Below are 23928 nucleotides of genomic sequence, written 5' to 3' on the forward strand. Positions count from 1 at the left end.
TCACATATTTACATGAAAATTTTCAAACTTTATTATTTTATTATTTTATTATATTATTAAATTATGTTATATTTTATACTGGTATAATTTAAATTGATAAAATTTATTAATTTATTATGTTTATTAACTTACTGTTTATTAATTTAACCTCACTAATCCCTTATATGTTAAAAGATAAACATTGTAATAAATGTATTTACACTATAATAGACACGTGGCAATTTCACGATGATTTGATAATATGTATGCTAATGCGTTCACACTATATTCATAAATGTGTTCATACTATGTACTTTGAGATTTTTTTTAAAAAAACTCACATATAAAGTTCCAATAAAACTCTGGATTTTTCGGTTCGAACAAAAATAGATAATGAATCAAAAGCCAAACTATATATATATATATTATTTTTTATTGTTTATGGATAAAGTTGAGCAAAATATTCATAAATTTTGATTCGATTCGTTATCCGTTTTGATTTGAACAAAAAAATCTTGATATTCGTAACTCTACGAAACAAATCAAATATTAAAATACAATATCCAAAAAAGAGGCAAATCACAAATACTAATATTTTTAGGAACATATATCTAATTCGATCTGTTACATGCATATATATAGATATATGTAAAGAATTATATATATACGTTATATATTATACTTTATATCAGTTTTACAATTTGAATTAAATTTATTATATTAGGTAATAGAATTTAAAAAGTTAAATAATGTTTTATATTTGTAATAAAATGTTATTATTAAAATTTTTAATTATTTTTTAAAAATTATTTTATTTACGGATCAAATCAGATATTCTTTAAAATTCTAAAACATTTCGGATATCCGAGTCAGCGAATATCTAGGTGGCTAAAGATCGAATCGATACGAATGCTTCTAAATACCGAGATGTTCGATCGATGTCTACCTCTATTTACGGATACAATTTTATTTTCTTTATATGAAAAATGACTAATGTCATGGCATTTTTTATTTTAAATTAAATTAATTTTATCTATCATTTATTATTTTGAACAAAAATGTCATTTAATATTAATTAACAATATCTTTATATATTTGTCAACTATTTTTATATAGTTTTTACGTACACATACATGTGCACTTTGGTGTGAGCACCTTGTAACTAAATATTCACCACAACTGAAGTATCAAATTTTTTTGAAAGTTGAAATATTTTTTCTTAATGCTTCTTTCACTACCGACAAAATTGTAGTGAAATGATTTGTCTTAATAATTTTCTTTTCTTTTTCTTAAATTATTATTTGTTTAGAAACTATAATATGAAACTATTGGTTCGACATGACGACTATCTAAAATTCATAACATGAAAATAAATAAATAATATTAATTTTTGGTTTTCACCAGAAAAAACCCAAAAAATCAAACATTTTAACCGAATAAACTAAAATTAATATTAATTTAAAATAATAGTTATATTCTAGAAGATTAAAACCAAAAAAAAAAAATTTAAAACCGAACCAATATCCAAATTAAACAGATTTAATGTATTTTTATTTAAAAAACGAAATTAATAATCATATTCAGGAGAAGGCGGAGATTATTACCTAGTTAATTAATTAATTAACAATCGCGCGTTGTACACCAACCCACCACGCGCTGAACATGTTCCTTTTGTAGTTACGCGCTTTATTCATTGGATACGTGGACAACACGAACACGTAACCTAATTGCTCAAAATAATTAATGGCGAGTCGACAACCGTCGGGAGAGAGTTTTTTTAATACGGAAAAAGGTTCATCTTTTTTTTAACCTTCCGAAAGTTTTATTAATTTATGCGATTTTCTCGGGAACTTATTTAAGACATTTACAGTTCGTCTCTTTTAGCAAATATTTTCTTGGTGTTTTCCTCTTTTCCCATATATTTTCTGTGTCCCTTATTTGATTGCCGAGAAACCGCGAGAAATAAAAGATTCGAGAAGGAGAATAAATCTCTCTTTCAAAATCTTTGTTCTTTTCTTTCATAGTTGCTTTCAGTTTTCGAAGCGGTATCTGCATTTTCCACCACAATTTGTTTTTTTTTTGCTTAAACTTTAACCACCACAATTTGTTAGCTCAAAGGTTCGTTTTCTTTCTACGTATTTCATTTTTGTTGGAAAAAAATTAGACATTTAACAGTTTTATCCTCTGCGTTTTTCTTATCTGTTTATGGGCTTGGATACGTTTTTATGAAGTTAGGTATTGCCTGAACCGGTTTAAAAACCTGATTTTTTTTCTTCTGTTAATATATTTTTGGAATTGGTACTTTGTTCTGATTGTGGGTGGATTTTGGGTTGGAGAGTGACAATGATTTGTCAAGCTTTACGCGCAGCACATTTGAACTAGTGGTGGTGGGTCTTAACATGTTTTTTTTTTCAATTGTCTATATCCTCCAAGTGTGTTATGAAACTTGGTTAAAATTAATTGTTTCTTCCAAACAATACAACTTCTCATGTTCTAACGCTTTTTCAAAAAAATTTATATGTATCTTTATTTGTTCTCTATCCATATGTCTTTTTACCTTTTTCTCTAAAATGTAGTTTTTACAAGAGTAGTGTCTCTCCAAGCGTGTATGTAGTTTTGCAGAAACCAAATGTTTATGCCCTTTTTATTGGGTATCTGATGCTTTACCTTTAGCTTCAAACGTCGGTCAAAATTGTGAAAAGATGCGAGGTTTTCTGTATCAGTTAGAAATTCAAATTTGGACAAATGATCCCACAGTTTGTTCCTTCCTTTGGTAGCACAGGACTATAGAAGAAGTTGTATTTTACAAATCTCTCTGGTTTTAATTACGCTTTCAAAATTAAATTACAAAGTTAGGTCCATTCATGATTAATATGTTTCCTTGATTACCATTTCATAACAACTGTCAGGAAAATACAAAAAAAAAAAAAAAAAACAGGATATGTTATACAACTTTTTGTTTGTTTCTCATTCTGATAATAACTTGAGACCCATTTGGGTACACTTTCGTATCCAATGTTCTCTTGTCAAAATATTTCATCTCTTATCAATTCTCTAGTTCACAACTTAAGTAGCTCTTTTCGGTCTTAACTGGTTCTGTTTGTTCTTCGTATCTGCATTTCAGGGTCCTTGAGTAGAAAGAAAGAGAGTGAAAATCCCAGAGATTCTTCCGTACACAATCCGCTGAGGAACTTTAGTTTTGTTAAGAAATTGTGTTGTTATGGACATAAAGTCTGGTCACTCTTCTCCTGTAATGACTGATTCTCCACAGATAAGCAACTCGAGATTAACTGCTCGTCAGAGTAGACTACCTCCTTACTCATCAGCCACGGCTGTGTCACAGAACAACAATCTCTTGCTAACAGTTCCCAGAAAGAAAACTGGGATTATTGATGATGTTAAGGCTAATGCTTGGCTTGATGCAATGATAGCTTCTTCTCCTACCCCAGCCATAGTTAACAAAGACAACATAAGCAGCAGTGATGCTACTACTACGGATATGACTTATCGCGAATGGACGGTCAAGTATCCATCAGCACTTACTACTTTTGAGAAAATCATGAGTGTTGCAAAAGGCAAAAGAATAGCTTTGTTTCTTGATTATGACGGAACACTTTCTCCTATTGTTGAGGAACCTGATGCCGCCTACATGTCAAGTGATGTAAGTTTTTCTTTATTATTTCAGTTGAAATGCTAAAACAAATCAAGTTTATACTTCTTCCTCTTAATGAATTATTTGCTCTATGCCCCTTTTTTTACATGTTTAGATGCGTACGGCAGTGCAGAACGTTGCCAAGTACTTCCCAACCGCTATCATTAGTGGAAGAAGCCGTGATAAGGTAATGATGTCTACTGAACGTTTTCTTGTGTGGTGTAATGTAATAACCAATCATTTTTATGCGTCAGGTGTATGAGTTTGTTGGACTAAGTGAACTTTACTACGCCGGAAGCCATGGGATGGACATCATGAGTCCTGCAGGAGAGTCTTTAAACCACAAACATCTCAGCCGTACTGTATCAATTAACGAACAGGTTTTCATTTTCTTTCCTTTTTTTTTGTTTCTCTGTGATATGTCGGTTTATACAATCAGATTCTTGATATGTGACTTTGGAAAATTTCAGGGGAAAGATGTTAATCTGTTCCAGACTGCTAGCGAGTTTCTACCAATGATCGATAAGGTATTCACAGATACATCTTCTAATGTGTAGCTGAGTTATAAACATCATATTTGATTCTTGAGATTTATCCTCTCAGCTGCTTTGTTCGCTTGTGGAGAGTACAAAGGATATCAAAGGAGTCAAAGTAGAAGACAACAGGTTCTGCATCTCTGTGCATTACCGCAATGTAGAAGAAAAGGTTTTGGTTTATCTCAGTTTAATAATCAGTCTGGTTCCTTTAAACCAGAACACGTTTCTTAACAGCTCGTTCTGTTTACAGAACTGGACACTGGTTGCACAATGCGTTGATGATGTCATTAGAACATATCCAAAGCTACGGTTAACATATGGCCGGAAGGTACATCTGAAATCTTTTACATTTATTTCAACAAAAGAAGTTTCAAAGTTTTGACTTTTGTTTCTTTTTTTTGTCTTAAAAAAGGTTTTAGAGATCCGTCCGGTTATTGACTGGGACAAAGGGAAAGCTGTGACCTTTCTACTTGAATCTCTCGGTATGTTAAAATAAATCTTTAAGCCTCTGCTTCTGTTCTGAATCTTGGTTTAGATATTGACACCGAAACTTCTTTCAGGCCTAAACAACTGCGAGGATGTTCTTCCAATCTATGTCGGGGATGATCGAACAGATGAAGATGCATTTAAGGTTTGTTACTATGCTATAAGCTCCCCTCCAAAGCTCATTCTAAACCTTCTGTACAAGAAATAGTTTTGACTTAAAGCGCAAGTAATGTTAGGTCTTGCGAGATGGACCAAACCACGGTTATGGTGTATTAGTCTCTGCTATGCCTAAAGTCAGCAATGCCTTTTACTCTCTTCGTGATCCATCTGAGGTAAAACTTTTATACCATTAACCATTTTAACTGAATACTTATAATGAGTTTGATTATGTTTGATTGGAGCGACCGTTTTGATCATATGAGTTTGATTTTGCTGCAATTTAAATTTATCAGGTGATGGAGTTTCTGAAAGCATTGGTGACATGGAAGAGATCATTGGGTTAGTAGAAGAAAATGACTGACGTTAATATATATATATATTATATATATGGAAGTTAGAAGATTGTTATTATACAGAGACAATGGAGAAAGAGCTGATGCAAAATTAAAGCATTTCTTTGTTTGGTTATTGGTTGTTGTTAAAGTTGTTTAAACAGTTGAGATTTTAATTTAATTGGTCGGAGGAAGATCACATGAAGGCTTAAACATGCCAGAGATCTTCTTCATGATCATTTTCTCATTTTCATCTTTTATTACAGCTGTACATTTTTCTTTCATTATAAACACTTTTTTCATGTGTTGTTGGTCTTAAGCTTGGGTGTTCGGATACCCAATTGGGTTCTGACTGAACCGGGGTTCAATCGGATTTCAGTTTTTCAAAGCATGAAATTTGACTCCATTTGGTTATTTTTAAAATTCAGTTTAGATTTGGTTCGGATTTTCTCAGGTTCGGTTTGGATATAATAACACATCATAAACCAATAAACCCAACTAAACATGATTTAATTTTGGGTTCGGTTTTACACCGGATTTCGGTTACCCAAATATTTGTTTTTGATTCGAAAGCACACAATTTAATTCACAAACTTGACAAGTTTAATTAATTTACACAAACAAAAGCTTGGTGGCATGATTCAGAAATGGTTACTGTTGGAGCATGATTTATCACATAAATCCGGCCAATAAAAGACTTGATTAAAACACTCAAAATTAGGGTTAGGGTTTTGATCTTGCGTATTGAACAAGAAACACTCAAATCAACTCTTTTATATGATTCAAAGGTTTATTTATATTGAATATATGAACGGTAATACAGCGAAATTGAGAGAATGTGTCTAATGTGATACAAGCAAGTAGGAGTTTTAGCTAAAGAGACTAAAGAAAAAGCTGGGTGGCCTGCTCCGTCTACTCCTTTTATAGCTGCTAATGCATGAGTCACAGCGAAAGCTTGATCTCCGACATGAATCCATCATTATTAATCAATCTTACAATACTAAAAGTTGCTAATACTCAATGTTGAGCCTATCGACCTTAGTAAATTAAATCAGCCAATCATATGTTTTCAAATTGCCATGTCATATTCCTTTGCAAAGAAACAGATTGCAAACCTCGATTATTAATTTATTAAACCGTATACGTCTACGATGCTCCTCCTTCTTCTTTCGATCTCCACTTCGCTGCCTAAGAAAACCAGAACGTTAGGCGTTTCACTATATATCTTCATCTCCTTATTTCCCATGTTCTCCTTTAATACCCCGTTTGAGCTTCATAATATATAGTCACCACTCTTACAAACCCCTTTCAGTTGAATAGAAAGCCATACACATCCACAAACAACGCCTGTCAATTGATGAATCTATCAATCGTCAAAATCCTCTGTTACTACGATGTATATACAACTGTAGAATCTTCTCTGTCTATTTCTCCTATTCTTCACTGTTAGTTTATGATGAATCACATGTAGGAGACCGTCCCCGGATAATGCGATGTAATCCATCTGAAACTGGCATGATCATTGAACTTGAGCTTCTAATCCTTGATTAACAGGTTCCGCTTCCTATTTTCCTCCTGTTTAGTATTTTATAAAATTTGTTATCTATGTAGTCGATTCACCCACTAGAGACTAATAAACACCCATATAATATTTTGGTTTCTGCATCTTGATCTGTTTGTTATCATGTTTGTGCTTTGCTGATTGTGTTGGTTTTTGCGGAACAAGTTCAGAGTTTAGAGTTTGGCTGGACAAGACTCAGATGTCCTTCAAAACTTGAGTCTGACAGTCATGGAGCGTGTAGAGATTTAAGAGAGATCCATGGGAGTTAATCTTCCAGCTACACGTTCTTTCTTCTCTAGAGAAACAAATGCTTATCATTCATTGTTCCTGATATTGACCACTCTCTTTTGTTTTTCTTTGTTTATGATATGTGCAGGTTGCAGAGTTTAAATGCCTCCTCGAGTCCTCGGTGTTAAGCCAACACCAAAGAATGAGTACTAAAGTGTGCCAGTTATAAGCCATGATAGAACTCTAAAGCTTTGATGCTACAACCACTTGGCCACAGTGCACCTGCATTGGAAGGATCCTAGGTCAATCTTAAATACCATTATCTATGTCTTATTCGTTATCTTGAAAATATGATATACTGACTTTTCTTCTTATGTTCTGTATCTAATTCTCTTCTCGGTTATGTTATCACACTAAATATAAGGTCAAACTTTGTTTTGCTTAGTTTTTATATTCAGGAGCGGTTTCTCAGATCAATGAGTTTCAGGAATTACAGAGGGAACCACTCATATTTTCTTGACTTATTCGTTGGTTTTTATTAAAATAACAGCTTTTGAGGCTGACAAGTCTCATGTTAGAAAAAATATTGCATCTATCAGATTAGGTAAATTGTCAAAAATATCATTTTCAAAGTACCACTTTTCATGTTTACACTAACCACTTTTATCCTTATCTTTAATGAAGGGTAAAAGACATTTATAACCTTTTAATTACTTTTGACAAAAAAAAACATATGATTAACTAATCTAAACTTAAAACATCAACACTAAACCCTAAATCATCAACTATGAACCCTAAACCATGAAACATCAACTCTAAACCCTAAACCCCGAAACATCAACTCTAAACCTTAAACCCTAAAACTTCAAATCTAAATCCTAAAACATCAACTCTAAACCCCAAACGTAAACCCTAAACCCTAAATCTAAACTTAAAACATCAACTTTAAACCTAAATCACCAACTCTAAACCCTAAATAATGAAACATCAACTCTAAACCCTAAACCCTAAACCTTCAAATCAAAACCCTAAAACATCAACTATAAACCCTAAACGTAAACCTTAAACCCTAAACCATATATTTTCTGAAATTCGAACCCTAAACCCTAAAACCCTAAACCTTCAAATCTAAACCATAAAACATCAACTCTAAACCCTAAACGTAAACCCTAAATCTTCAAATCTAAACCCTAAAACATCAACTCTAGGGTTTTAGGGTTTAGGGTTTAGGATTTAAGGTTTAGGGTTTAGAGTTGAAGGTTTAAGGTTTAGGGTATGTTTCAGGGTTTAGGGTTTATTTCAAAAAAAATATGGTTTAGGATTGATGGTTTAGGGTTTAGGGTTCGTATTTAAAAGAAAATAGGGTTTAGGATTGATGGTTTAGGGTTTAGAGTTGAGTTTTAAGGTTTAGAGTTTGAATTTCAAAATAGTATAATTCAGAATTTTTTATTTTTTTAGATTTTTATTTATTTAAATATTGATTTATTATATATATAAAGAATATGGGCATATGAGTCTTTTGCCACTGAATGAAGAAGATATTTTTGAAAATATCCCTTTAGTGGTGGTAAAAATGAAAAGTGGTAGCATGAAAGTGGTAAATATGTAATTTTTCCATCAGATTATGTATGTAAGGGCAGGGCACTATTTTGGATATCGTCTTTCTTTCTTTATGTGAACTTGCGTTGTCTAGATGTTTTACTCGCAGATGAGATTTAGGTAAAGAGTTCGGAAGAGATGAAATATTGGATTTAGATGACAATAAACCCGGGTATGATGCTGATCATGGATATGGTGAAGAGGAGTTTGAAGAGAGAATTGAAACATGAGGATCATGAGTTGGTTAATCAGAAGGAGGAAGAACTGGAGGAGGAAACAAAGGCAGATGAAAATGCAGGTGGGTTTACCGACGACATTGGAAATGGTCCGGAGAAGCTTGGGAGTGAAGGTGGTGATGTGCATGCTTATGATGATTTTAAGCTTGGAGAAGCTGTTGATGTGGACAAAGAAAAAGAAGAGCATCATGATGATCTCCATGATAGACGTAAGCTTAAGGAGTCTAAAATATTTAACGAAGATACTACGAAAGAGGTTTAAAGAAAGCGTTTGTCCCGTGGCAAAGTGACTGAAATTAAGACTAAGGGCAAGGGTTATACTTAGGAAAAATGAGCTATCCAATAGTAATCATCTACACTCTAGTATTTGATGGAGGTTTGTGTAGATTTACAGTGTACACCATTCTCTTAGTCATTGTATTTTCGACCACTATGTATAAGGATTGACCATATTTAGGGGAGGGTATGCGTAGCTTGACCATATATAATCAAATGTGATGCTTCTTTTGTTCTTTCAAGTTCTCATTGACGAACATGTACAGCTTCATGTTTTTCTTCTCATTTTAAAGAATATATAAAAGTCGTCATCTATAACTCCAGCTTATAAAATTCTGTAGATGGAGTAATCTTTTTTTTTTTTTTTTTTTTTTTTTTCTTATTCGACATTATTAACATATAGTGATTTGTTTCATACATTTTATTTTGTTATTAATTTTTATTACTTACTAATATATTTTCGAGTTAGGTCTAATAAAATAACAATATAAATAATCAAATAGAAAATCTCCTTTTTTTTTTGACGTCAAAAGGCCATTCTATTACTCAAACTTGAGGTGGTCTGGGTAACCAAACCGGAATAGAACAACCAATAAAAAGTAACTCCTTATGGAAGGATAGATGGAGTAATCTTTACCAATCAAAATTACGGGAAAAAATAAATCTGTGGCCAAAAAAGAAAATTATGTAAGGCACAAATGTTAGATTAGGATAACAATGCACAACCTGGTAATCTAAATTAAATATATACTAGATTTTGACCCGCGCGGGTATATTTTTTAAAAAATATGATGTTATTTGTTTTTTTATGTCACTATTTAGAGTTGGGCAAAAAAACTCGAATTCGAAGAACCGAACCGATCCCAATCCGAATAAGTAGTACCAAATCTGAACCAAAATTGATTAAATATTTGAATTATTCAAAATTTTGGTATTTGAAGAACTGAAACCTAATTCGATCCGAATCGAAGTATTTTGGGTATCCAAAATGGATTTATACACTTATATATTTTAATTATTTTTAGATTTAATATATATAAAAACATCTATATAATACTTTTAAGTTCGTTTAAATACTTAAAAATATATACAAATAATCAAACATAAATATCTAAAATAGTTAAAATATACTCAAAACTCCAAAATACTTAAATAATTATTAATTCTCTATCCAAATATTTAAACCAAACCAATTTATATGTTAAGTTAGGTACTCTGACATATGTTATTCAAATTTATATGTAATATATTCTATTGTTTATATATTTTTTAAAAATTAAAACATATAATAAATTTTAATTTTCTTAAAATAATTTAAATTGGTTATCCATATCTGAACCGAATCCTCAAAGATCTGAACCGAACACGAAATCCCAAACAGATCCGAAAATGAACCCGAACGCCCACCCCTATTATATATCCCATATGTTCATAGGTTATAAAAATATGTGTTATCATATAATTAATTGTTTTTATACGTACCATCAAATAAGTAATCTTATAATTAATAATATTTTATACGTACAATCATATAAATAATCACATATATTTTATTTTCAAATTTCAATGTGAAATATAAAAAACATAATTTAAGTTGGTGTTTGAAATTTGGCTTTGTATTGTATTTTTCTTATATATATTGAAATTTATTTTATAATGGTTATTGGAAAATATGTTAGTAAAAATCAAATTTTGAATATATGTATATTTTAGAATGAATTTTTGATATAAAACAATTTTAAATTATTATTTTGATTTGAATATGTATATCAAGTAACATAAGCCCATTACTTTTTAATATAATGTTATGGACTTCCAATTTTTTTAATAGCATAAGCCCGTTACTTCGTTTTTTTCTTAATTTACTGCTACCAATGTTTCCAAACATCACTATTTTTTATGAAATTTCAAATTTATTGATAATCAACAAAGAATAGGCATTTACAGAAATTGAAAAAAGTAGCTAGCTTCTAAATAGTATAGTGGAAAAGAATTAACAAAAATCTAGATTAGCTAAGAGAGACATTGTCTCAAATTGTCACTTCAAACCAACGCCACATCAGTCCCTCTAGCTTATCCCCATAGGAATATTTCAGAGATGTGATTATGTTTCTCATAGTCTTATCAATCTGAGAAGCCAGCTTCTCAAAAGGTATCCAAGCTTTTCCATGCCTCCTTGCATTCCTCTCCCTCCAAATATGGTAAACTGTCATTTGAAAGACCATTCGTACAAGGAATTTATCTAGCATAGACCGACGATCATATTGAATCCTCACAACAGTACCCTGCCAATCTGGTGTGATGCGGGTACCAAAAAGTCTTCCCGACACTCGTAACCAAACCATATAGCTGTAAGGACATGCGAAAAAATAGATGGTCCCTAGTTTCATTCTTCTCCCCACACAGCAAACACTCCTGATGTAAACCCCAAACCCTCATACGATCTCCTGTAGACAGCCGATTCTTGATTAAAAGCCAAGTAATGAAAGAAAATCTAGGAACAGCCTGCGTGAACCAAACCACAGTGCTCCAATCAACTTTCTCACGCCTGTCTCTGAGTTGATCCCATGTCCTACTAGCTGAAAAGAACCCCTTATAATCATCCTGAGCATGCTTCCACAAAACAATGTCTGGACCTAGGTCACTCACAGGTAAAGGCCGTTCTTGAATCTGCGCAATGAGATCCTGGAAAACACAGGTCCTTCCTCCTCCAATTCTCCATTGTGAATTGTCAGTCGCGTCACATACCTTAGCAGTTCTCAAAATGCATAGATAACGAGTGTCTTGCTCGCCTGTTATATCAAGAAGCTTCCCTACATCCAACCAGTTGTCAAACGAGAAGAACGTCGACTTACCATTATGTACCTCATGATGAACAAATTGGTACGCAACACTGCGAAGTTTCAACAACTTCCTCCAAATCCATGAACCCGTGGAGTTCTCTTTTTCATCCCAAAAGGAACTATTCCGCATCAGGTAATATTGAATCCATGATTTCCACAACGAGTTACCTGTAAACAGACGCCATATTAGACTTAGAGCAAAGACCCGAGTGGTGTCTCTGAACCTTCTCAATCCTAAACCTCCTTCTTCTTTAGGGTAACACAAATCTGCCCATGCGACTTTTGCACTGTGAGTCTGTGTAACAGAACCTGACCAGAGGAATGCGCTGCAGAGACTCTCAATCTTGTCCAGACAACCAATAGGGAGGATGAAAGCTGAGCTCCAGAAATTTGCAATACTGTAGATTACTGACTTGATGAGCTGCAGTCTCCCGGCATAGGAGAGACTCTTATTAGCCCAAGAAAGCAATCGCTTCCTGATTTTGTCAATCAATTGCTCATAATCTTGTTTAGTAAGTAATTTTGTAGTCAACGGGAGCCCAAGGAAACAAATAGGTAAAACGCCCATGCCTATGCCATTTTCAGCTGCAGTTTCAATATCTGCTCCACATCCTCTTGAGGTGAAGATTGATGACCTATGTTACATGGAATCGGAAGCGGGTACCTGGAAGCGGAAGCGTTACGAAGCACAGAAGCGATTTTTTAAAAATATTTAGGAAGCGGGTACGTGTTGGAAGCGTATTTCATATATATGTATATATTATTAAACACCATAATAAAATTATATTAAATATAAACATTTTTCATACTGAAAATTTAGTTAATTATGCATATATGATAACTCGAAAATAAAAATAAGTATTTATAATTACAAAGTAACATATAACAATATATATATATATATAAGTTATATGACATATATATGGCTTTTAGACTGAAAAAGAAAACAGAGCACATCAATTAATCGATTGAACTCAGCACCAGAGACCACTTACAACACACAACCACTATAAGCTGATTTTTACAAAAAAAAATCAATCGATTGACCCACAGAAATTATAGTTGAATAATACAAACAAACAAACAAGTGAACAAAAAGAAAAGTATAGTTAGATTACTATAAAGAAAACAGAGGTATATGAATTATCTTTTCTTGGAAGTTTACTGTAACGAGACTTTTTAGTTTTTCGCTATTACATTTCTTTGTTTCAAAAATTGAATATGGGTTTTATATTTATAGAATGGACTACGTTGGGCAACAAAACAAATTTGTGCTTTGTAGGCTGTGTTTCTGATACGAACACAGTAAACTGTTGATGTTACAATAACATCATCTTCCCCGAACATCATCTTCTCTAACGCTTCCAATTTGCACCACCGACGCTTCCACTTTAGAATCATATGCTTCCATTACGCTTCCAAACTCTTCAATTCTGGAATCGCGATTCCAAGACGATTCCGTGCGATTCCGCTCCCGACTCCGCTTCCGGAGCGAGAAACGCACAACCATGTACGCTTCCATGCAACACAGTTGATGACTTAGTTGCATTTATGTGCGGACCAGAGAATCCAGCAAAACGGTTCATCACTTGTAGTACCCCTTCTAACGACTACACAATCCCATCTTTTAAGACTAGAATATCGTCGGCGAAGCTTAAGTGCGTTAAGTTCACTGCCCTACACTGCAGGTGATACTCAAAGCCTCCATTAGCTGCCGCTCATTCAAAATTTTCGAGAGAACATTGTTCATGATCACATAAAGATAAGGAGAGAGAGAGAAACCTTGTCGAATCCCTCTTGCACTTGAAAAGAAACCCTCAAGATTGCCATTTACTGCAACCGAGAAGGAGGCGGTGGAGATACAGACATTAATCCACTGGATGAACTGATCTGGTAAGTTCATGGCCTTCAACACAGAGGTGATAAAAGTCCACTTAACTGTATCAAAAGCTTTTGATATGTCGAACTTAATATCACATCGAGGCGAGGTGGTTGATTTGTGATAACCATTAACAAGCTCTGATGCAAAAAGGACATTTTCCAGAAGAAGTCTCCCTTTAACAAATGCACTCTGGTTCGGCTCAATTGCTGTAGGCATTAGGACTTGAAGACGAGCCGCTAACACTTTTGAAATGACCTTATACAAGAGGTTGCAGCAAGCTATCGGTCTAAACTCTTTCATACTCTGCGCATTCTCGACCTTTGGTATTAAAGATAGAACGGTAGCATTGATCCCAGTAGGCAGAAACCCATACAGGAAAAAAGATTGGATCGCCGTTATGAATTCACCTCCAACTATAGGCCAAGCAGCTATAAAAAATTCTTTAGTGTATCCATCCGGTCCAGAGACTTTATCATTAGGTAAAGAGTGCAGAGCGGTGACAATCTCCGTTAGAGTAACATGAGCAACCAGACTTGCAGCCAGATCAGAGGTACATCTAAAGGTCAGTAGATTCTGTAGTGCAGCTACCAAAATCTCCTCATTAACCTCTTGGTGTTGCTGAAGGAATCTCTGAAAATGCAGAACAGCTACGGTTTTAATATCTTGCGCAGAAGTGAGAGTCACACCTTTATTAGTAATGAGAACCTTGATCGAATTTTTCGAGTTTCTGGTCTAAATTGCTCGATGAAAGAAAACAGTGTTATGGTCTCCAGCTTGAAGCCACTTGATACATGAATTTTTCTGAAAAACCCGTTCTTCAATGGCGGCTAGCTTATTCCAGATGTTGGAGAGCTCCTCTACTGCAGCAAAATTTGCTGGAGAGGGATCAAGAAGGACCTGGTTCTGACAGATGCAGAGAGCCTCAAACGCCTGCTTGGTTCTCTCTGTTATATTCCCAAAATGGTTTCTGTTGAGAGCTCTCAACTCTTGTTTCAGTGTCTTGAGTTTGTGATGGAAACGACTGAGTGCACTCTTAGAGTTATGAATCGACTCAGTTGTGTCCCACATAGCTTTAACAGTTGGTAAGAATTGCTCATGATATGCCAAAAAATTGAAGAACTTAAAAGGCCTCCTTACTTCTTCTCTTGTGTCCGATAACAGTACCATAAATCTTGCATGATCTGAAACTCCTCCTGTATCAAACCGAGCATATGACTGAGAATATTTATGCATCCAAGTCTCATTAACAAGAGCTCTATCTAGTTTCTTTCCAACTGGGTTACCCTCTTGTTTATTCCACCATGTAAACAAAGCACCCACATATGTCAAGTCAGTGAGATCACAAGCTCCAACTACTTCCTGGAACTGACGCATACCCGCTTGATCTGAGAGATAATCTTGTGCTCTAGAATGTTCCCCCGATGCAAGAGTGACATTGAAATCACCAAGCAACATCCAAGAAATAGGTAGATGGCTGTAGGCCGCATGAGTTGCTCTGATATCCTCCCATAGGGACCGTCTTTCAGCCGCTGTATTATAAGCATATACTGCAGAGACAATAAATTCCTCACCCGAGTCTGGTATCTGAACTGCACAAGTGATAACCTGAGCACTTCGATGTAGCAACGTAACCAACACTTTATCTGACCAACATAAGCATATCCTTCACAAACTGTGATGATCATAATAGGTTGGAACATCACTATTTTTTTTTAACTGATATCTATATTGCCAAACAAAAGCTTAAAGTGCTTATACTTTAATAAGATAGATATTTTTAATACATAAAGAGATAATAGATTTTAATTAATAAATAATATTTGGTTTATCTTAATTTTGATATGCATATAGAGTGTATTATCCATATAACAAAGTATAAATTAGCATAAAATTAATATAAAAACCTAAGAAAATATGGTCATAAAATAAATATGATATAATTAATGTATTCATTAATTTTCTTTTTCTTTTTCTGACAAAAAAATCGAATCTAGAGAAATCTTCCTCTCCTTCACTATGTTTGTTGCACTATATATTCTTCTTTTATAGCCAAATATAATACATTTAAAATATATATATATATATATATATATAATACATTTTTTATATACATATATAATATATATATATATATATATATATATATACACGACTACATGTAGTAACATTATACTCTCAAATCTTAATATTAATAAAGTTATTAACATTTACATGCAAAAACACTTACGAAAATAATAACTTATTAAGTTAATGTTGTAGAAAAGAGGAACATAAAGAAAAAGAAAAGAAAGAAATTCATTATATACAAAATAAAACAAAAAACAAAACTAAAAACATACATAACATGTTTGCAACAAATTAAAAAATATATAAGTTGGCATTTGGGTATAGCGCAAACAATTTAAGCCAATTTTAGCATTCTCTTAGAGTGTACTTCATATGATATTTTTTAGATAAACAACGTAAGACTAGAATAATGTCAAAACGTTGTCAAAACATACAAAATTTGTATATACTAAATAAAGTAAATAATTAATGAAACTTTGTGCCTTTTGGTGTGTACAACTGAAACAAATCATCATATACTATTAAAGTAAATATTAAAATATGTTTATGGCTTTTGATTAGCTCATTACAAATATTTTTTTAAGAACCTTTTTAGGATGATTCTAAAAATGTTTTTGTTACAAATATAACATTCAAGGATCAAAATGACAAAAAGATATTTCATTAAAGGATAAATAGACATTTATACCTCTATGTTTTTTTTTTGTCATCAACTTAAAAAACAAACTCATACTGACTCTGTGAACTATATCGGCAACTCCGCATCCATGTGAATGACGAAAGACGGTTGCATCCTAACATTTCGTGCTAGACTATCCGCCTACAAATTCTGCGTTCGTGATACATGCATGATCTCTGAGCTGAGGAAACTTTCTTGCAGGTTCTTGATATCTTCCAAATAAATTGCAAAAGCGGGTTATTCTTCTGGTTCCGAAACCATCTTCACCAATTGAGAACAATTCATTGCAAACATAACCCGAAATTGACGCAAATTCCTCATACACTCCATTGCCCAAAGTAGCGCTTCCACCTCCGCGTGAAGAGGGGAAAGACTAGCTCTGATATTCGTTGCCCCCATCAAACCATCAAAACCTTCCAGGATACTAAACCAACCTTGGTCTGAGAACCGATCATTATCTTTCCAAGAACCATCTGTAAAACACCAACGCCCTGGAATCAACGGTAAATTTGATACCTCTACATGTTGTGCTGCTCTCTGTGTGTTTAATACTTGTGCGTCAGCCCAAAGTATTGCTTCTGTTTCAGCATATTTGAGCGTTTTCTCGGGTCAACGTCTATATTACTGAACCTTGTTGTTCCTTCCTTTCCAAATGTACCATAGAATTCATGTAAACTGATGATCGTCGATGTTCGGTCGAACTCTCCAAAATAGATGATCCATATTTGTGAAGAGAGCACTAGTGGGAAAAATAGCTGGATTTGAAGGTATTTGTGACACGGCCCAAACCTGACGAGCTGGAGAACATTCGAAAAACACATGGTTTATCGATTCCTCAGAACCTCCACATCTGGCACAACATACATCCCCTTGTAGTCCTCTCGCTTGCATATTCTTCTTAACTGCTATACATCCCGACACCAATTGCCAAAAGAAATGCTTAATCTTTGGAGGGCACCGTAGTTTTGAGCAGAACGCTTTCAGTATATCTGCTATGGATCCATACACTGCTGTTGGTTTTTCCCTATCTGGGTAAACCCGTTCTACTTGGTAGCCTGATTTGACCGTATATTTGCCGTTATTAGTGAAATGCCATCCATCTTTATCCACCATATGAGTCTTGCTCAAAGGTATGTTTTCTATTATTTTTGCATCTTCGGGATCCACTAAAGCCTGAATTACCTGCGAGTTCCAAGTTCGCGAAGCTGAATCAATGGGAGAGTCAACTGTAAGGGCCGGATAACTGTTGTGTTGTTTTTCATTTGCTAGTCTCGGGCGAGTGGTTGGGAGCCAGGGATCATTCCATATGGAGATAGATGATCATGATCCCACCCTTTTAATTAGTCCTTTGCTAACCAGAGATCTAGCAGATACGATACTCCGCCAGCCATACGACGGGGAGTATGATCGGATCGGTTTCAGGGGTGAAGCATTCCTGTAGTACCGTCCTTTAAAAACTCGAGAGAATAAGGTATTTGGCTTCTCAATGAGACGCCATAGCTGCTTACCAAGCATCGCCGTGTTAAAATCCATAAGGTCCTTGAAACCCAAACCTCCTTCGTCTTTGTTTAGACAAACTTTGTCCCATGATTTCTAATGCATGCATTTTGTACTACCACCTGGGCTCCACCAGAATTGTGCCACCGCACTCGTCAGTTTCTTCACTGTTGCCTTTGGCAAACGATAACAAGACATCACATGATTTGGTAAAGCCGTAACCACTGATTTAATGATCACTTCCTTTCCTCCTTTTGTAAAGAATTTAAAATTCCAGCCACTAACCCTGCTATACAAACGATCTTGAACAAATCCAAAAGCATGTATCTTAGACCCTCCGAGATTCTCTAGCAGTCCCAGATAAGATCCCTTCCCTCCTACATTTTGAATTCCCAATATATCCTGCAACTCCTGTCGGCTGGATTCCTCAATCTTATGTCCAAATTGAATCGAAGATTTTTGAAAATTTATCAGTTGACCTGATACATCCTCATACTCCTTTAATATCCTCAGAATGGTTTGACACTCTTCTTTTTGTGCCTTACAAAAGAAGAGGCTATCATCCGCCAAAAGCAGATGAGATATTGATGGACAAGCTCGAGCTACCTTCATTCCAGTTAATTGCTTCTCCCCCTCAGCCTTTTTTATGTTTGCAATTAAAGTCTCAGTGCATATGGTGAATAAATAAGGCGATAACGGATCCCCTTTACGTAAACCCCGTTGTGGAATTATGAGGCCACGTGGTTGACCATTTAATAAAACCCGATATTGAACCGATGAAATACATTACATCATTAACTTGATCCAATGTGAATCAAAGCCCATTTTGTGTAAGAGCGCCCGAATAAAGTCGCATTCCAATCTATCACACGCTTTACTCATGTCCGTTTTGATTGCCATATACTTTTCTTGGCATGCTTTATTAGTTCTCAAACCATGGAACATTTCCAAGGCTATAAGAATATTATCTGATATCAACTTTCCTGCTACAAATGCCGATTGAGTCTCCGGGATAAGTGTGGGGAGACAGAGTTTTAATCTCTGACATAAGACTTTTGATATGATCTTATACCCTACATTACAAAAGCTTATTGGCCTTAGTTCCGCCATCCTAACCGGTCTTTCCGTCTTTGGAATCATACAAATATTTGTGATATTTAACCTTGAGTCCATTTCTCTTGACACCAAAAACTTATTAACCATCTCCACCAAGTCATTCTTAATTATATGCCAGGAATGTTGAAAGAAGAGAGCTGTCATTCCGTCCGGCCATGGGGCCTTCTCCGGATGCATCATAAACAAAGCCTGTCATACCTCGTCCTCGGTCGCTATCCTTAACAGCGTTTGATTCATCTGAAAGGTGATACTTGGTACGATCTCCTCCAAGAAACTATCAAACTCTGATGGGGAAGTGGTACTAAACAAATCGTCGAAATAGTCTACTGCCACTTTCTCGACCCCTTTATCCTCCGTTATCCAGTTTCTATCTTCATCATGTAGCCCCACAATCCTGTTACGCACACGTCGTTGCTTTGTTAAAGCGTGATAAAATTTTATATTTAGATCTCCAGTCGTGTACCACGTGTTCCGACTCTTCTAATGCCAATAATCCTCTTCATCCTTATACGCATCCTGTAATTTCCTCGAGACCTCTATGATTTCCTGCTGAGTCCTATTGTTGTCTGTTTGTACCTCCCCGAGAACTTTTTGAAGTTCATTAATTTTTTCCTTTCCATATGGTAAATTATTTTTCCGCCATTTAGCAATTTCATGACGACAGTTGCTAATTTTTGTAACAATATCCTCAGAGCGACTTCCATTATCTTCTGACCGGCCAACAACAATTGATTCCATAAGACCTCTATGGTTAATTAATCTAGAATTATGGTTTAAATTTGAGGGGTGGGTATATGATTTTTCTTTAAAACAAACTACAAAATTTCAACATAGAATTTTAAAAATAGTTTCAATTATAATTTGGGATTTCAAATTAAAACATTGAAAAACAAGTTTAGCAAAAAATTGAATAATTGAATAATTAAATAATTATGTATATTTAAATATCTATAAAATAAAGTTAGAATGATCTTTCCTTCTTTAATGAAACATGTTTTAGTCATTTTCCTCATTGTGAGTTATTTTGGTGAAAAAATCTTAAAAGGGTCATTTGAGAAATTTTCCGAAATTCTTTAGTTGTTATTTCCAGTCTATCACATATATATATATATATACCATTAGATTAATTTTCCCATCGTTTATTTATAATGTTATACCAAATAATTCTGTGTAAAGTCCAATTTAGTCACCAATCAATGCATTATAAAATAATTTTGTGGAAAGATCAATTTAGGTTAGAACATCACCAATGAGAGAAGTTTTACAAATTCCGAAAATTTCTATTATGCTTTCCACTATTTTAACTCCCTCTTAAACTGTTTAATAATTAATTTAAAAGTGTAAAATAGTAATGGAAGTATGTTTCTACTCTAACATACAAACAATATTGCAAGGTTATATATATTTTCTACACAACAACAATGACTAATAATTTCTGTATATTTGAAATGCACATAATCTATAGAAAGTACTTTTATGTAGTACTAAACATGGAATCATTCATATTGAAATCTCCAGATTTCACATTGGTCATCAAACTTTACATATTGTATTGAAAATGATTACACATTTATGAATATATATATATATATATATATATATGAAATGAAGGTTATTTCCTATTCTTCAAATAATAGTTTAAAAATTAATCAGATTACATATAAAGAAATATACAAAACATAAAATAGTAGAAAATATTAAAAATTTATTAAATATAGAGTATTTGAAATTTTAATAAAAAGTTAAACATGATCACTGAAAGATTAATAGAAATGTTAACTATGTTTAAATCTAAAATATAAATTAATGATATTTTGAATTTTTTATTATTTTCAAATTAGTTCATTCTAATTGGTTAAATATTATATCAAAACAAATAAGTGATATAACTAACTTTGCTGTTTTTTTAAGTTTAACATTAAAATATATAAGTTTTATAGACAAACAAACAGCGCGTAGCGCGATAGAACCTCTAGTACCATTAAAAGATGATCATTCTCAAATTATACTCTTAATGAAATTTGCAGTTTTCTCAAGAATACTCTTATTTTTACAAAGAATTAATAAAATCCATTAATAGTACTTAAATCTTTTGGTTTTAGGCCTATGGAAACACCTAAATGGATCTAAAAGTAATGGGCATACATATATAAAAGATATGTTAACTTTAAATTTAATATAAATATTCTAATTTAAATATATTATGAACCATAAATAAATTAACAAACACATGAAATATTATTTTCATAAATCTATGTATCAATATTCAAAATAGATAATTCGAATATTATGCATATTTTTAATACAAATCAAAACTTTATATCCTATACCATATATCCTATACATATCTGAATATCATTTTTCTGTGTATAATGTCATTTTGTACATAGTATTGATATGGCAAATACAAGTGTTTAAGAATATTTTAAAAATTATCTGAAAATCATTTTTAAATCTAAAATAAAAAAACAAACTTATAATAGGTTATTAATAACGAAAATAAACTAATATTGTCATATCAATAATTTTTTTTTATATTATCATTTTTTTATTTGGATAACATAATATTCTACAGAATCACAAATTTTTGTAATATTTAAAAATATATGAGTAATTTAATCATTTAAAAAAATACTATCAGATATTTTGTGTTTTTATCTGATCAATGGTGTATCATATCTCGGGTTAATAGTGAGTTTTTGGGTTTTTATCGGGTTCTATCGGATTTTTAATTAAAGATTTTTTCATCGGATTATGTACAATGTATCGGGTATATATGTTCAACCACGAATCTAAGTTGGATATGAAAACAATTCTTAAAACTCAAACATTATTATAAACCAACTATCATATTTCGAACAAATACCATATTTTGAAGAGAAAAAAATATGATAAAAACTTAAAAACTCAATTGTTATGGATCGAAACAAAAATAATGTTAGTTTGTAAATCAATATTTAATCAATAAATGAAAAACAAATCTGCGCTTAGAACGGGCGGATTAAAATCTAGTGCATCTTTAATTCCCCTGATCTCCTCCACATTCTTAACTGACTCATTAATTCTCTGACTCATGTCGGGCTCGTGGCGGACCTTTGTCCTTCTAAGGCTTGTCAACGGTTGGACCAGATTTTCAAAGCGATTTAGAGAGGGATGAAGCACCCACCTTCAACACAATGCATCATCTTTATTCATAATAAAATAATTAAGGCAAAACATGAATTATTAACAAAACTATTTTATGCGCATCATCATTTTTATTGGTTAAAAGTTTTAGAACATTAACACTGAGAAGAAACTCACATGGTTCTCTCAAGAAATAAATAAATTGTTGATTTAATTTTATAATTATATTTGGCGTTTAGATATTTCAACATATAAATCAATTTATTCAGCCAATAAAAATATAACATTTGGCGTTTAGATATTTCAACAAATAAATAATTTTTTTTAGGAGAGAAACGTTTCTCAATTATCTCTTTCATCCTTTCCTTCTCTCTCTTTTTTTTTTCTAAATTTTTAATTGGTAAAAGCTACCTCTAAATAATGTCACTGACTGATGTTCTTATATGTAGGGATGAGCACGAATCAAATACCCGATTTTTAGAGATATTCGTGATACAATATGTTTTATCCGAATAATCAATTATCTAATTTGATTTGATTCTTAGCTACCCAGATATTCGATGTCCGGATATCTAGAAAATTTTATATTTTAACTAGATATTCGATTCGATCTGTATATATAAAATAAAAAATTAAAGATAATATAAATATATAAATAATAATATTTTATTACAAAATAAAAAAATTATTTACCTTTCGAAACTTTAGTAACTAAGATAATTAATTTAGTAAATAAAAATATTATAAAACTTACATAATTTATATGAATTATATAATTTTTATATATAATTATTTAAATATATTTATATATATGTATAATGGATCGGATCGGATATATGTTACTAAAAATATTCGTATTTGTGATTTGCTTTTTTTCTTACAGAGGTTACATATTAGTATTTAGTTTGCTTCGTAGAGCTACATATATCCATAATTTTTTGTTCGAATAAAAATAAATAACGAATCAAAATTTACATATATTTTTCCATGCCCTACTTAAAGTTGTAACTTTCAGTTTTGGGTATAAAGATGTTGATGTGTTGTAATGTAGTTTAATTTAATTATTTTCCGAAACTAAATTTATAGCTATACAAATGAAGCTTGCAAAATTGTTCTTACAATAATACTACCAATAAAAATAAAAATATATAATTTATTTTACAAGTGCCACTTCAAATATTATCCGAAATATAAAAATAAAATAAGTGAAATTTACATATAATATTTATAATTTTTTTTTTAACATCAAACATCTGATCTATTACTAAAGTTTGAGGTGATCTAGATAACCAAACCGGAATAGAACAATTAGTGTAATTCGTATTAGTGATATGTTCTTGCTATCTTAGTTAATGAATTTGTTGTTTTGTTTCTAGAAGAAAGATGATAAACAATTGAGAAGTCAACTCTTCAAATTTGAAACCCCTTTTAACGCCGTTACAAAGGTTGGCTAAGCTTTTCTCCTATCAATGATACCAGATCCTTGCAAATAATACCAAAGTGTTAACACGTTGATATTTATAGCATATATTCCATAGCCCGATAAAAGACTTTAAATTTTGCATATATCAATGACTTTCTTTTTCTCTGATTTTTAGAAACCCAAAAGTCGGATTTATTCAAGATTGTGCAACTCCATCCATAACCGGAGGCAGACCACATGGAGGAAAGGGT

The 23928-nt window shown here is 32.7% G+C and overlaps 1 protein-coding gene across 4 annotated transcripts; it reads left to right on the top strand.

Moving 5' to 3' along the window:
- The first annotated feature begins 1819 nt into the window (after positions 1-1819).
- Positions 1820-5391, top strand: LOC106313784 (trehalose-phosphate phosphatase A-like). 4 transcript variants are annotated; one of them, XM_013751694.1, is made up of 11 exons: positions 1820-2097; positions 3104-3640; positions 3747-3818; positions 3886-4011; positions 4102-4158; positions 4235-4336; positions 4418-4495; positions 4580-4649; positions 4728-4798; positions 4890-4985; positions 5106-5391. In XM_013751694.1, the coding sequence occupies exons 2-11, from the start codon at positions 3200-3202 to the stop codon at positions 5154-5156; spliced, it is 1164 nt and encodes a 387-aa protein (XP_013607148.1). In that variant the 5' UTR covers positions 1820-2097; positions 3104-3199; the 3' UTR covers positions 5157-5391. The 4 variants fall into 4 exon arrangements, with proteins under 4 accessions (XP_013607148.1, XP_013607149.1, XP_013607150.1 ...); XM_013751695.1 differs by lacking the exon at positions 1820-2097 and adding an exon at positions 2120-2366; XM_013751696.1 differs by lacking the exon at positions 1820-2097 and adding an exon at positions 2392-2630.
- The last annotated feature ends 18537 nt before the right edge of the window (positions 5392-23928 follow it).

Source organism: Brassica oleracea, chromosome C9 (genome assembly GCF_000695525.1).
Source record: "Brassica oleracea var. oleracea cultivar TO1000 chromosome C9, BOL, whole genome shotgun sequence".
Lineage (NCBI taxonomy): Eukaryota > Viridiplantae > Streptophyta > Magnoliopsida > Brassicales > Brassicaceae > Brassica > Brassica oleracea.